Consider the following 16626-nt stretch of genomic DNA (forward strand, 5'->3'; position numbering starts at 1 on the left):
ACATTTTATACACATCTATGTTACATCAAAGATGAGACATCCAATAGACGTAACACAGATGTAATAAAAACGTCTTCCATATGTAAACACACAACAGAGACATCTCTGTGATGTACATACAAAGATGTGCTGTGTATAAATATCTGATAAACGTCATTGAAATGCCTAATTAGCCAACATTCCCGATCATAAACATCTTAAATACATTTTCTATTTTCTATTTTCTACTAAAATTATACTTATATTAATATTATTAATAACTTATATTGTATTAATAGACGTAATGCAGATAATCGTTTGGTCTGGATACCATCTGCTGTGTACAAAGATCTGTTAAATGCCATTAAAATGTCTATTTAACAAACATTCTCAATTATAAACATCTTAAAGACATACACATCTATTTAACATCTAAGAAGAGACATCTAATAGACGTAACACGGAGGTATTAAATATGTCTTCCAGATGTAAGCACACAAAACAAAGAGACGTCTCTGTGATGCATGTACAAAGATCTGATAAATGCTATAAAAGGTCCATTTAACAAACATTCTCAATCATAAACATCTTAAAGACATTTTCAACACATCTATTTAACATCTAAAATTAGACATGATGTAGATGTAATAAATAATGTCTGATGTAAACACGCAACAAATAGACATCTCTGTGATGTGATGTGATGTGATGTACTGTAAGTACAAAGATTAGATAGATGTCATTGAAAGGTCTTTAACAACCATTAGCAATCATAAACATCTCAAAGATGTTTTCAACACATCTATTTAACGTCTAAAATAGACATCCAATAGATGTATAATGCAGATGTAATTAATCTTTCAGATGTAAACACACACAACAAAAAGACGTCTCTGTTATGCACGTGCAAAGATCTGATAAATGTCATTAAAATGTCTATTTAACAAACATCACAATCATAAACATCTTAAAGAGATTTTCAACTCATCTATTCAACATCCAAGAGGAGACATCCAGAAGACATACCACAGATGTAATAAATACGTCTTCCAGACGTAAACGCACACAACAAATAGATGTCTCTGTAATGAACTGTATGTACAAAGATCAGATAAATGCCAATGAAAGTTTTTTAACAATCATTCCCAATCATCATCTTAAAGACATTTGCAATACATCTATTTAACATCCTAAATTAGACATCTAATAGACATGTTGTTGATTTAATAAATAATGTCTTCCAGATGTAAACACACAACAAAGAGACGTCTCTGTGATGTATGTACAAAGATCTGATAAATGTCATTAAAATGCCTATTTAATAAACATTCCTGATCATAAACATCTTAAAGACATTTTCTACACATCTAACGTCTAAAAATAGATATCCAATAGACGTAATGCAGATGTAATAAATACGTCTTCCAGATATAAACACACACAACAGAGACGTCTCTGTGATGTACATACAAAGATCTGATAAATGTCATTATAGGGTCTGTTTAACAAACAACCCTAATCATAAACATCTTAAAGACATACACATCTATTTAACGTCTAAAATTAGACATCCAATAGACGTAATGCAGATGTAACAAATAAGTCTTCCAGATGTCACTGAAAGGTCTATTTAACAAACGTTCCCAGTCATAAACATCTTACAGACATTTTCTTCACATCTATTTAACATCCAAAATTAGACATCCAGTAGACGTACTGCAGATGTAAAAAATATGTCTTCCAGATGTAAATACACAACAAAGAGACGTCTCTGTGATGTACGTACAAAGATGTGCTGTGTACAAAGATCTGACAAATGTAATTAAAATGCCTATTAAATAAACATTCCCATTCATACACATCTTAAAGATATTTCCTACACATCTAACGTCTAAAATTAGACATCCAATAGACTTAATGCAGATATAATTAATACGTCTTCCAGATGTAAACACACACAACAGAGACGTCTCTGTGATGTACATACAAAGATCTGATAAATGTCATTATAAGGTCTGTTTACACACATTTCTAATCAAGAACAACTTAAAGACAAACACATCAATTTAACATCTAAAATTAGACATCCAATAGACGTAATGCAGATGTACTAGGTACGTCTTCCAGATGTAAACACAATAGACATCTCTGTGATGTGCATACAAACATCTGATGAATGTCATTATAAGGTCTGTTTGACAAACAATCCTAATCATGAACATCTTAAAGACATACACATCTATTTAACATCTAAAATTAGATATCCAATAGACGTAATGCAGATGTAATAGGTACGTCTTCCAGATGTAAACACACACAACAAGGACATCTCTGTGATGTGCAAACAAAGATCTGATGACTGTCATTAATAGGTGTGTTTAACAAACATTCCTAATCATAAACATCTTAAAGACATTCACATCTATTTAACATCTAAAATTAGACATCCAATTGATGTAATGCAGATGTAATGAATAAGTCTTCCAGATGTCATTGAAAGGTCTATTTAACAAACCTTCCCAGTCATAAACATCTTTACAGACATTTTCTTCACATCTATTTAACATCCAAAATTAGACATCCAGTAGACGTAATGCAGATGTAATAAATATGTCTTCCAGATGTAAATACACAACAAAGAGACGTCTCTGTGATGTACGTGTGCTATCAGGAACTCTTTGGCAAGACAGTGTATGAGGACACTTCTATTAAAGACACATGTTTGTATTAAATTTAAAGCACAAACATTCCTCAAGTCAATTTGCTTGTAATCATCAACCGGACTAAATGAAGTGGTTAAAAAAAAAAGTGGCTCTTCTTTTATAATCATGCGTCCTTTCAGCCCTTTCATTCACTCAAAAAGTGTGTTTTGTTTTGTTTTTGCTTTGCTCACAATCACGTTTCAAGCTAAAGTAACAATGAAAAGCTCGCTAGGAGTATGAAAATGATTTAGTCGGATAGTGCTTATTTAGTCGGATCAAGTTTTATATTGCTCTACTATGAAACTGAGGAGCCCTAAGGGTTGTGTGCTCATTTCAGACAGCAAGGGCACTTTTATTATTAAGCAAAACTTGTGCCCTGTAACATATTTTAAAAATATATATGGACTGGTGGCAGCAAAACCACAGAAGAGTATCAAAATCATCATTGAATCAAAATGACTTATTCGAGGATGGCACCATGGAGTAAAATTACAATATTAATCATGTAGGCTTACAAATGAAGAGTAGTTCACATTCAAATATATATGAGAATGAACACATTAAGCTAGTTCTGAAGAAAAGGCACGGCGCTAAAGATCATGCTAAATCTGATCGTATTTATCATACGTAACAATTTACACCTTAAATGCTTTTTCTTAGAGTTTTGATCTAGTATTTAGTTTAAATATTTAAAAATTCTTAAATCAAGAAGCAATTTCTAGACAAATAAATTTTTTTTTTCAGTAATAATAAGTTACACTTAGGTGAGTTTGTTCTTATAACAGGCAAAACTATCTGCCAATTGTGTAAGTAAATGAATCCTATTCCAAACCAAAAACTATTTTATTTTTTATACTGCACTGGCAGATTATTTAGCTTGTCTTAAGGCAAAGGTCCCTTAATTTTGACTCATTATTTCGTTTTAAGACAAAACTCACTTAATTTTGACTCATTATTTATTGTTTTAAGGGAAAACTCACTTAATTTTGACTCATTATTTCTTGTTTTAAGGGAAGACTCATTTAATTTTGAGTCATTATTTCTTGTTTTAAGGAAAAACTCACTTCATTTTGACCTTATTTCTTGTTTTAAGGAAAAACTCACTTAATTTTGACCTTATTTCTTGTTTTAAGGAAAAACTTGCATAATTTTCACTCATTTTTATCTTGTTTTAAGGGAAAACTTGCTTAATTTTGACAAATTTTTCTTGTTTTAAGGGAAAACTTGCTTAATTTTGACTCATTTTTCTTGTTTTAAGGGAGAACTTGCTTAATTTTGACTCGTTTTTCTTGTTTTAAGGGAAAACTTGCTTAATTTTGACTCATTTTTCTTGTTTTAAGGGAAAACTTGCTTAATTTTGACTCATTTTTCTTGTTTTAAGGGAGAACTTGCTTAATTTTGACTCGTTTTAATCTTGTTTTAAGGGAAAACTTGCTTAATTTTGACTCGTTTTAATCTTGTTTTAAGGGAAAACTTGCTTAATTTTGACTCATTTTTCTTGTTTTAAGGGAGAACTCACTTTATTTTGACTCATTATTTCTTGTTTTAAGGGAGAACTCATTTAATTTAGACTCATTATTTCTTGTTTTAAGGGAAAACTCACTTAATTTTGACTCATTATTTCTTGTTTTAAGGGAAAACTCACTTAATTTTGACTTATTATTTCTTGTTTTAAGGGAAAACTCACTTATTTTTGACTCATTATTTCTTGTTTTAAGGGAAGACTCATTTAATTTTGAGTCATTATTTCTTGTTTTAAGGAAAAACTCACTTCATTTTGACCTTATTTCTTGTTTTAAGGGAAAACTTGCATAATTTTCACTCATTTTTATCTTGTTTTAAGGGAAAACTTGCTTAATTTTGACTCATTTTTCTTGTTTTAAGGGAAAACTTGCTTAATTTTGACTCATTTTTCTTGTTTTAAGGGAGAACTTGCTTAATTTTGACTCGTTTTAATCTTGTTTTAAGGGAAAACTTGCTTAATTTTGACTCGTTTTAATCTTGTTTTAAGGGAAAACTTGCTTAATTTTGACTAATTTTTCTTGTTTTAAGGGAGAACTCAATTTATTTTGACTCATTATTTCTTGTTTTAAGGGAGAACTCATTTAATTTAGACTCATTATTTCTTGTTTTAAGGGAAAACTCACTTAATTTTTACCTTATTTCTTGTTAAAACTTGCTTAATTTTGACTCATTTTTATCTTGTTTTAAGGGAAAACTTGCTAAATTTTGACTAATTTTTCTTGTTTTAAGGGAGAACTTGCTTAATTTTCACTTATTATTTCTTGTTTTAAGGAAAACTCACTTAATTTTGACATGATCTGTTTTTTAAGGAAAAACTCACTTAATTTTGACTCATTTTTTCTTGTTTTAAGGGAAAACTTGCTTTATTTTGACTTATAATTAGTTGTTTTAAGGGAAAACTCACTTAATTTTTACGTATTATTTCTTGTTTTAAGGGAAAACTTGATTAATTTTGACTTATATCTTGTTTTAAAGGAAAACTCACTTCATTTTGACATTATCTTTTTTTTAAGGGGAAACTCACTTAATTTTGACTCATTTTTTCTTGTTTTAGGGGAAAACTTGCTTTATTTTGACTTATAATTAGTTGTTTTAAGGGAAAACTCACTTAATTTTTACGTATTATTTCTTGTTTTAAGGGAAAACTTGATTAATTTTGACTTATATCTTGTTTTAAAGGAAAACTCACTTCATTTTGACATTATCTTTTTTTTAAGGGGAAACTCACTTAATTTTGACTCATTTTTTCTTGTTTTAGGGGAAAACTTGCTTAATTTTGGCTTATAATTAGTTGTTTTAAGGGGAAACTCACTTAATTTTGACAATTTTTTTCTTGTTTTAAGGGAAAACTTGCTTTATTTTGACTTATTATTTTTCGTTTTAAGGGAAAACTCACTTAATTTATTATTATTATTATTTATTTTTTAAGGGAAAGCTCTCTTAATTTTGAAATTATTTCTTGTTTTAAGGGAGAACTCACTTAATTTTGACTCAATATTTCTTTTTTTCAGGAAAAACTCACTTAAATTTTACATTATTTCTTGCTTTAAGGGAAAACTTGCTTATTTTTGACTCATTATTTTTCATTTTAGGGGAAAACTTGCTTATTTTTTACTCATTTCTTTTTTAAGAGAAAACTTAATATTGACTCATTATTTCTGAAAATATTTTTTAATTGTCTAGAAAATGCTTCTGATTTAAGAATTTTTAGATATTTGGACTAGAAACAAGTCAAAATCTCTAAGGAAAGCATTTTTTGCAGTATAGTAAATGAAAATGAACAGATTAACAGGATGACGGTCATTTCTAGATGAGCAAAAGGCACTAATATATATACAATGAGAAATACTGTCAAATGAGTCTCCCTTTTTAAACTGATTAGCAAATTCACAGTAAGGTTAAAAAAAGTTTCACGTTTCCTGGTGATTGTATAACCAGAGCACAATCCTTATTAAAATCAGTGAACGTAAAACATGACAAAATCAACATGAAGTCCTTTGAGCACACAACCCTTTTAAACTAACACAGGTTGTCCATAAAGCCGGCAGGTAAGAGAAAACAACTAAAGATCACAAACTGCTATCAAAAGGTTAAAAACATCAATTCTTAAAGCATATGAGAGTCACTGGATGCAGTTTCAGTGCAAATTTGAAGTTACTCAGAAAGCGACTGTATTGAAAAAGGTTCAAATCTACTTTTACAGATCAGTTTTGCTAATATCTCATATTTATTACCCTTTACTATTGCACATCAAAATACAAGCAGGCAGAGTCAAGGCTATGGTCTAATCTATTCTAATATTCACACGAGTCTGTACATTTCACTGGCCTCCTTAATATATTTCAAGTTATTGTTTGCATTGTATTGTAAGTAATATAGTGCAAGACTTTTGCCAATTCTTGCAAATGTTCTTCAATTTAATTGGCGACATCCTTTTTATTGAATTTAATCCTAAACGGATAGTTCACCCAAAAATGTAAATTTACTCACTATTTACTCACCATCAAGTGGTTCCAGAACTTTGAACACAAATGTTGAAAACCAGTAACCACTAACAATCACTGTCAAAATGACATAAAAATCATGTCAAATATGCATTAAAAAATGTAAAATTCCAAAACCAAGTTAATATTAAGACCTTGACGTCTATTTGACATCCACTTCAAGAGTTCACACTTAGCTGATGATTGGTAATAGGCTAGTTTGGCATGCTGTCTCAGGAGAGAGCCCTGAGCTCTTAAGATCCTTGAGCCTGGGGCTCCCTCCCGTTTGCAGGGCGAGAAGGGAGTTTGAGCTCAGATAGATCTCGAGAACTCCCTCCTCCTGCTGCTTGCGCAATGCTATGAGGGTGAGTTGCTGGTGGAATTTGTCTACGGTGCTGATTTGGTTTAGTCAGTTTACTTATGTCTCATGTTTTGGACTGTGGAAGGAAACCAGAGGACCCAGGGAAGACCCACACAAGCACGGGGAGAACATGGACTCCACACAGAAATGCCAACTGGCTGGGTAGAGACATGAACTAGAGGCATTCTTGCTGTGAGGCCACAGTGCTAGCCACTGGGCCGCATTGCTGCCCTATAGAGAAGGAGAGGAGGAGAGGGGGTGGGAGGGAAGGTTTCTTTAAGACGAAGATGACTAAAGGTAAGATGCTTTGGTTTTATATACTGAGTTAGGAATCGTCTGATTGGTGGTTTGTATACTAGCTTGACTCAGGGCCAGCCGTGTCAATCATACTCATGTGAGCCTCTCGAAAATAGTTTAGAAATAAATTTCACAAATTGATGCTCTTGTAACCACCAAAATAATGACACAAATCTAAGTTTTATTAATCTGAAAACTTCAATTACAAATGACAAATTTACGCTGAATTATGTATCTCTACAGTGCCTCAAATAGACATCTATCATTTACGACGGTCCTTTAATCAATTTTTGGAGTGTTTTTTTGACGGCAATCTTAATTTGATGCCATTTTGACATTGAGGCACTTCACATGCATTGTAGACATACAAAATTCTGTGTAAACTTGTAATTGAAGGTTTCAGATTAATAAAACAAATTATATTATAATACTTTTGTGTTGTTGTTTTGGTGGTCAAAAGGCCATCAACATGTGGATGTCAAATAGACGTCAAGGTTTTAAAATCAAATAAATTTGCATTTGCTTTTTTACATGTTAAAGACATATACATCATATACACATCTATGTAACATATAAGATGAGACATCTAATAGATGTAACTCAGATGTAATAAATACGTCTTTCAGATGTAAATACAAAACAAAGAGACGTCTCCGTGATGGACGTACAAATTTGTGCTGTGTACAAAGATCTGATAAATGTCATTAAAAAGTCTATTTAGTGAACATTCTCAATCATAAACATTTTAAAGACATTTTCTACACATCTAATTAACATCTATGATGAGACATCCAATAGTCGTAACACAGATGTAATGACTACATCTTCCAGATGTAAACACACAACATCCAATAGATGTAACTCAGATATGTCTTTCAGATGTAAATACACAACAAAGAGACGTCTCTGTGATGTACATACAAAGATGTGTTGTGTACAAAGATCTGGGGCCGGTTGCACCAGCAGTGCATAAGTTAAAATGTAGGCTAGTTGTGACTTAAAGAGACACTAAGTTACAATTTACGCACCACTGAACTTAGTTTAAACGTAGCGCTACGTTCCAACTAAATATTTATGGCAGCCTTCCCCCATGTACAGTATAACAGTAGAAAAGAGATGACAATGAGCTCGTGATGATAATGAAGAATGATCTCCTACTCACAGCCTTATTTTCCTCCCAAATCTTGCATTTTGTTTATGGGTTGTGAAAGAAGAGTTTCATTATACTTAATTTTGACTTATTATTTCTCGTTTTAAGGCAAAACTCACTTAATTTTGACTAATTTCTTGTTTTAATCGAAAACTTGCTTAATTTTGGCTCATTATTTCTCGTTTTAAGGCAAAACTCGATTAATTTTGACTCATTATTTTTCATTTTAATGGAAAACTTGCTTATTTCTTACTCATTATTTCTTGTCTTAAGAGAAAACTTGCTTAATTTTTTACTTATTTATTATTACTTATTACTTAAATATTTTATTTGGGTTGTGAAAGAAGAGTTTCATTATATATTTCATTATAGAGTGTTTTGTGTTTATTGTATCCATCATTTAAAACCAGAATGTTTTCATGTCTGAGTTTTTCTACCTGTTCTTTTCTCTTTCATGCGTAGGATATAAAAAATTCAAGTTAAATGTTTTGAGAACTTCGTGTGTATTTCATGTACATTTACGACTCGCAAAGCAGGTGTGTGTGTCGTCTGTTATTAGTGAGTTACTGTAATGTACTGTACTATAAATATATACTGTACTATTAACAATCTAAATCAGGGGTGGCCAACCCTGTTCCTGGAGAGCCACCTTCCTGCAGATTTCAGTTGCAACCCATATCAAACACACCTGCCTTTAATTATCACATGGTGTTCAGGTCCTAATTAATTGGTTCAGGTGTGTTTGATATGGGTAGCAACTGAAATCTGCAGGAAGGTGGCTCTCCAGGAACAGGGTTGGCCACCCCCGATCTAAATGCTTTTTATTGGACATTACGTCATTCAATACGACTACGCATGACTTTACGGAGAGCTTCCGACCTTACAGTTTGCCTTAAGAGCATGTAACAAATTTAGTTACAAACTAGCTAGTAGTTACTAAGCTTCTAGTGTGGACTTTACGTTCCAGTTTAAGAAAGAACTTATCAACTGTTGCAACCCTACCCTGGTAAATGTTATTATAGGTATATTTAGCAAACATTCTCAATCGTAAACATCTTAAAGACAGACACGTCTATTTAACATCTAAAATGAGACATCCAATAGAAGTTTCCCAGTTGTAATACGTGATTTAAACACACAAATAGACATCTTATTAAGACATCTCATCATTTTTGACAAGTTTGTTGTTGTTTTTTCATGTTTTTTTGATGTTGCTTTGACATCAAGGTGTCTGCTGGGATCCGTAGGAATAAGTATACATACTTAACACATGGGTTACCAGTTTACAACTTTCTTAAATAACATACAGAAATAAAAACAGTTCAAACAGTTCTGAAACAAGAAAAAGGTGAGTAAATGATGACTGATTTTTCCTTTTTGGTGAACTATCCTTTAAATATAGGTAAAGATTATTAGCTTTATAGCTTTAGCTATTACTTTTGTTGCTCCGAATGGCAGTGCATGAACTAAAATAAAGGAAACAATAACAGTATTTAATGAAATTACATAATAAAGGTTTAACTTTATCCATCAGGAACTGGTTGAATGTTGAAGACAGATCTGAATCTGGAACATTTAACCCACTTTTGAGAAAAAAAAAAAAAAGCAGATGCTAACATTCTAACTTTTATCACTTAAACGTTTACCGGTATTGAATTGCTGCACTAAATACTGCCTAAAACAGTCTTATTTGGCAATTGGTTAACACTGTTTCTCATACTTGGTGGCATTAAAATTAGTTGTTTTTGCTTTTACAATGTGAACTCATGATTACTATGAATGCATTTTTCCCCTTTAAGCCTATGAGTGTGTCGTTTTAAGACTAGGATCTCTTCAGTATTAAGGCAAACTTGCCGAAATCTTATAAAACTTGTTATTTCTCTTCTGAACCTCAGGTGTTGGTCAGCCAACCTGCAGAATGAAGCAGAAGTCACCAAGTGGACAGAAAGGCCATAATCAGACGGTAATACATGCAGCAAGTTAAAGCGAGAGGAATCATTTCCTGTATGTTTGATATTTTTGAATGGAGGTGGATTTAGGCCATAGCTTGCTCTACGATTCGCTAATACTTCTTTACAGACACGTTTGGCCATGCACCATTCACTGCGACGGTCTTGCAGTCATCGCCATATATAGTTCTGCTTTCTAAAATAGGCTCGATGAACATTCAACACGGAGAGCTCAAACTCTACAAATATTCCCAAAGATATCAAATACTTCCACAAAAGCGTTTTCTAACACCAAATGTACATGCTAACTCTTTTAGATCGGTAGCTAGTAAAGATTTGATTGAGAAATCCTTCTTTTTAAAAATGCCTTGTACGTAATGTTGTCATCCTGAAGGCACTTCATCAAAAGATAAACATATTTCAGCAAAGGCAGAGCTAGAGTGGCTAAAAATGAACAGAAATGGGAATGACTGCCCACATTTAAAAATACTACAGCGCTTTATAGTAAATACTTCAGTGTTTTTGAGCTATGCTAGTAAAGTTTATTATACTCTATATATTGTAGGTATTTACAATTTTGGTAACACTTTAGTTAAGGTCACAAATATTTGCCTATTATTAAGTTATTAACTTTTCATTAGTAGTTATAAAGTATGAAGTTATTCTGCATCCCTAATTCTACGCTAAACACCCAACTTTTACCTAATTAACTATTAATAAACAGCTAATTAGTAGTTTATTAAGCTAGTAGTGGTTGTTAATGGTTTGTTAAAGAGCCCCTATTATAGGTGACCTTCCATGGAGTGTGCAACACAGCTCTAAGTGAATGAAAACATCCAGTTGATGCTTAAATCAGAAAGTGCAACTTGTTTAAAAATATAGATTTTTTAACACAAGATTTGACTGATTTGATTTGATTTGCCTGTTCGTATTGACGTTGACATGAAACAATACCAAATATAAAGTGTCGGATCTGGTAAAACGTGAACGTGCCTTTCCCTTCAAACGCTTGCAGGGTGCGGGTGTGTGTGGGACTGATCATGACGGAAGATGAGTAAATATTAATGAGTGTTTGTTCTGGAGATTAATGCCAAAATCTACCTTGCAACAAGGGATTTGTCAGCTGTTTGTTAAAGGAAGGATCAGAAAAAACTAACACAGGCTCATTCTGAAAACGTAACCCTACAGACGTTTCTGGAGACCGCAAACTATGTAGCCAGAGGTGTGTATGGTTGCATTTCATTTTAAAACGAACGATATAGGGCGGTAGGACGCCATTCCTTTTCGCGCTTACCAGCTGACCGCTTACCTCCATATGGACAGCCTTCCGGCTGTAACCAGTTTGTCCCGTTAGCTCACTATGTACGTCGGCGGACTTGAGATGCAGAGAGGAGTTGACCATGATGACGGGGTTTGAGTCCGGTGAAGAACGAATCCAGAAAGCAGGTAAGACAAAAACAGAATCCAAAAAATAAAATAAACAAATAAATAGCAGGGTGAGAATGTGGTAAAATCTGAAAACGTGGTGAAAATCAGACGAGGGCTTTTTTTTTGGATTGGTTTTGAAATGTGTTGATTGAGTTTAGGAAAGTGGTTGGGCAGGTCAATCAATAACACTGGTTGGGTTTAGGGAAGGGTGAGGGTGGGAAGGGGGAGTTTGGGTCTGTCGATCGGTTCGTCAGTCAGTTAAAAAGTCAGTCAACAGAGGCCTCTGGTGGGTTTACGCGAGAACAGCAGACGAGAATGGCACAATTGAGGGAAATTTTGAGATCTTATAAAGCGTACACAGCAGCCTCTCGTGGATTCGCTAAAACAAAAACTGCAGAAAAACATGCCGCTGCGATGTATTTTGCGGTCTCCAAAATGTCTGTAGAGGTACATTTTCAGAATGAGCCTGGGTTGGAAAAAACTATTGATGTATGGGACTTTGTCAGAGCTTGACAGGGACTTTACAGTACACAGTTCACGGATCAGTTTCTTCCTCCATTTCACAAGTGTAAGTGTAAATGGCTGCCTCTTTGTTTTCTCTAGTTTGCAAATTATGCATTTAATTGTGTTGTGTTAGTTGTAATTACTCCACATGGGTTGTACTGTATCTGATTAACTCTATATATTCTCATATTGCATCTAAAGCCACGTTGAAAACGTGGCAAGGGGTGCTTTCTTTATGGATTTAAATGTGTTTGTGAGCTCTCAATCCTCTGCCGTTTGTCTTTGCTATGGCCACCATGCAGCAGTCAAGGTTCAGAAAAGTTCAGCTTTTGCCAATGTGTGGATTGATACTGAATGTGTGTCGTGGTTAAGAATACAGCAATATGCTGGTGTTTAACTGCATTGCTTTAATGCACTCCTACATTGGGCTCACACATGCACTTTGACTACTTCGACAATGTTGATAAGCTGTGGTGGGCGTTTCTCTCTGTCTCACGCTGAACACAGTGGACCAATTGCTAAAGACTGTGTCATTGAGCCAATTTGGCTCAATGCCAATGCTCAAGTGCAGATTAGCATCGTGCTAACAAGGGGTTTGGGAACAAATGAATCACTGAATGAATCAAATGGGAGTCGTTGGAATAATCAGGTAAAAATAAGTGCATATTATAAGACAATGAAAGTGTTTTTTGACCTAGCATGCATGTCAGTCTGTTTCTGGAGACCCTAAAACCAAAATATGACCCTTTTAAATGCATAATAGGGGCTCTTCAATGAATGCTACAGTGGTATTAACTGTAGTGAACTGTAATAAATACTGTAGTATGCATCAGTTTTTACAGTAAACTGTGGTGTCTTGTAGCATAATATACCCTATAGTTGTAGAATACTGCAGGTTTTGTTGATATTACTATAGTTGTTGTGTTACCATAGCACCTATTGAATTACCACAACAGATTAATTCAAGCATGGTTCAAAGACACTAAAGCATTTACTATAAATTACTATAGTATTTTTGTCATGTTGGTTCATTCTACTTAAGGATGGGACTTCTTAAGTTCTGTCCCAAAGCATCTAACCATGTCGAAATGGTTAATGCGGCTCCTCTGAGGTTTACGCCGTCAACACCACCAGTTGTGGAAGCATCTCCTGCTTCAGCAAAAAGTAAAAACACTTTAAGGTTGTGTGCTTGAATTCTCCACTCCACGTACACGGATGCTAATCTACTCTAGCATGAACATGCCTATCTCTAGAAACTCAGAGGGTTGCAGGCCCATGTTTAAAGGGTTACGACCAACACCGTTGGCTTGTTTTCCAGTCAAAGTTTTGTCATTTCACCCATGTACGCGATTTCTCCCTGCTTTCTTCCAATGGTGTTTTCCACCCATATTGGAGAGGTCAAAGTTGGGTCTGCTGGTTTATCAAAACTCGTGGTACTTGCGCTCAGGTTGGTTTCTGGTATGCAAGTCAGGCCAACAGCGGATGCAGATCGTTGAGTCTTAGATGTACCGTTGCTTACAGCAACCTTCTCAGGGAAGTCTCTACCAGCGTAGCCCTGTCCAGTAAGTCCTGAACTCACAGAGAAAGACGCACCTACTCTACTGGCACTGGTTGTTGGGACCATATTAGCGATTTCATCAGTTGGCGAACGTCCGATGCTGCCATCAACCTGCGCTCGAATTTCTGGAGAGACTGAGAGTTGGTATTGAGGCACAGGTCCACTATCTGCACTCTTTGGGTAAAGATAGGTCTTCATCTGACCTTTGCCTTTCACATTGACCGTACCGCGGTAATCAAACTCATAGTCCATTCCGCTAAGCACGCAATAGCTCTCTTCGCTAACCTGAACGCGACACTCAACACCTGTAGTGTCCATCCGACTAGCGATGTTCACCGTGTCGCCCCAGATATCATAGAGTAGTTTAGTAGTGCCGATGACTCCGGCGGTGAGCGGTCCATGGTTAAAACCAATTCGTAACTTGAACTTGAAGCCCAACATGTTTTTATTGAAGTCGTCGACCACTCGCATCATTTCCAGGGAGAATTCGAAGAGTGCTCGTAAGTGGGCGTGCGGGTGGTTTTGGTCGCTGCATTGTTGTGTATTGAGCCCGGATGCCGCCATGTAGGTGGCGCCGATTGTCTTGATCTTCTCGATGTTGGAAAAGTCGGACTTGCGCAGAAGTTCGTCGAAGTCTCCGATGAGTTCATTGAGCACACGATAGCACTCCTTCCCGCCTTCGTAGCTTTCTTCGTAGAATTCGCTGAAGTTGACGATGCTGGCGAAGATGACACCAACGTTGTCGTGGTTTTTGGAGTAGCTTTGAGTCACTTTCAGCTGCTCGGCTACGTGGATGGGGATGATGTTGCGCAGGAGCCAGTCCGCCTGGTCGCGCATGTTTTGGATCTTGATGCGGTGCTGATCTGCTTCCACATTACCATGATAGTGGAGTCGGTAGCTCACCTCGAACTCCCGATTAAGGAACCAAACTAGAAGAAGCAACAGAAAAAAGGCCACCAAAGCCTCAGGGCCGAGCAGATCCTGTAGACGGGATGGTTCTTCTGCAGATGATTGGATGTCATTGATGCTGCTGTTGAGATCATTGGATCTGGTGGATTAAAAAAAAAAAAAGAGTAAGTTTTAGACTTTAAACAAAATCGTAAAAGCTTCTGATGGAAAATGGAAAGTAGTGTGTGAAATTGTAGACTTGCCTCAAAAATAATTGTTCCCAAGTGCTAAAAGAAACATAAGATTGAAATGTTAGTATCATAATTATTTATCTGTCATAAATTAACACTTTTAGTCAGTTAAATATACCAGAAGTGACTGTGAAGGAATTTATAGGTCTCTATTTTGAAGATCCATGCGCAAAGTGCAAAGCGCAGAGCGCGAAAGCAATTAGGGCGTGTCGGAATCCACTTTTGCTAATTTAAGCACGGAAAAATCCGCTTTGCGCCGTGGCACACATTCTAAAAGGGTTGAGTTTATTTTCTTAATGAGTTTTAGGTGTGTTTTGAGAATAAACCAATCAGTCTCATCTCCCATTACCTCCCATTAAGAGTCAGTTGCGTTGAGCCATATGGCATTTGCTATTTACACGACGGACTTTGTAAGTGGAAAAACTGAACGCTTCACTAGCAAGAAAACAGTTAAACAGACCATCTACAGCGCAAGAATGAGAGATAAGGCCTTCTCATTATCTACTTTCATTTTCGCTCTCATGGATAGGGAAACCTTGTACGCACAGACATCAGTTAGCTTATAAATAATTCATTTCGTTTGTTAAGCGCTAAAATTTGTTTAAAAACTATTTCTAAATTCAGTTTTAATTTCCAGCAAACGAATAAATGAACAATAATAACAAAGTGTGTTAAAAAAAAGTTATGTCCAAATACACATGCTGTGCCCCAAATGGTCTAAAACCTGCAGGTGGACAAATCTAAGCTTGTTTTTAATAAAACTAATATAAATATGCATATAATAAATAATACTGCTAATAATAATAACATTATACAAAAGCAAATTGTCATGAATAAACTGAAAACGCCTCCCGAGATGAAGAAGGCATGAAAGTTTGGTTTTTATATTTATGTAGGCAAGAAAATGATATGTTTTGTAATATTTTAATCCCTTATATTCATATCATATATATCCTTATTATATCCAATATATATATATACTTGATATTTTAACTATTTTTCATTTGTAAAGATATTTGCGTATTGCTGTACACCCTGTCTGTATTAAGCAGTGTAAGCCAGGCGCACAACTAACGCGCTCTGCGCTGGACAATAGACCAGCTTTGATCTGATCTATTTGAACCTTCTATTTAAGTTCCTCAAAATAGCAACACAGCAGCAGTGCCCCTCAATACGCCTTCTTTTGTAGATCAGAACGCCTATGGGCGCTTACATGAGCGCAAATGCATTTGGTATTTAAGCAGCATGGCACAAAACGTCAAAACAACTCTTGCGCCAAGCTGAAAATAGCAAACAACTATTGCGTCGCACCTTGCTCCACATTGCGCGCGGTGTATGATAGGACCCATAATATTAAGAAAAGTAACTGCTTCAAATAAATGTTTTAAATACATCATAATTTGACCAGAGGCACACACTGTTCACCCAGGCTGTGGATTAAAGCTAATAAAATTGTAAATAATGTTCAATTTCTTGCACAGGCTCAATGTTTTGCTTCATAAGGCCTCAGTAGCTATGTTTCCATCCAAAGATGCGGAATAAGCTTATGTGC

General features: G+C 34.9%; 1 protein-coding gene across 1 annotated transcript in view; it reads right to left on the reverse strand.

Moving 5' to 3' along the window:
• Positions 1 to 13054: 13054 nt before the first annotated feature.
• The window catches only part of LOC101884360 (adenylate cyclase 9), a 147140-nt gene continuing 143568 nt past the window's right edge, over positions 13055 to 16626 (reverse strand). The window contains exons 11-12 of the mRNA XM_073944153.1: positions 15087 to 15110; positions 13055 to 14983 (exon numbers count right to left, since the gene is read on the reverse strand). Of these exons, the coding sequence (XP_073800254.1) occupies positions 13696 to 14983; positions 15087 to 15110 (1312 nt within the window). The 3' untranslated portion in view covers positions 13055 to 13695. The remainder of the gene's footprint in view (positions 14984 to 15086; positions 15111 to 16626) is intronic.

Source organism: Danio rerio, chromosome 3 (assembly GCF_049306965.1).
Source record: "Danio rerio strain Tuebingen ecotype United States chromosome 3, GRCz12tu, whole genome shotgun sequence".
Classification (NCBI taxonomy): domain Eukaryota; kingdom Metazoa; phylum Chordata; class Actinopteri; order Cypriniformes; family Danionidae; genus Danio; species Danio rerio.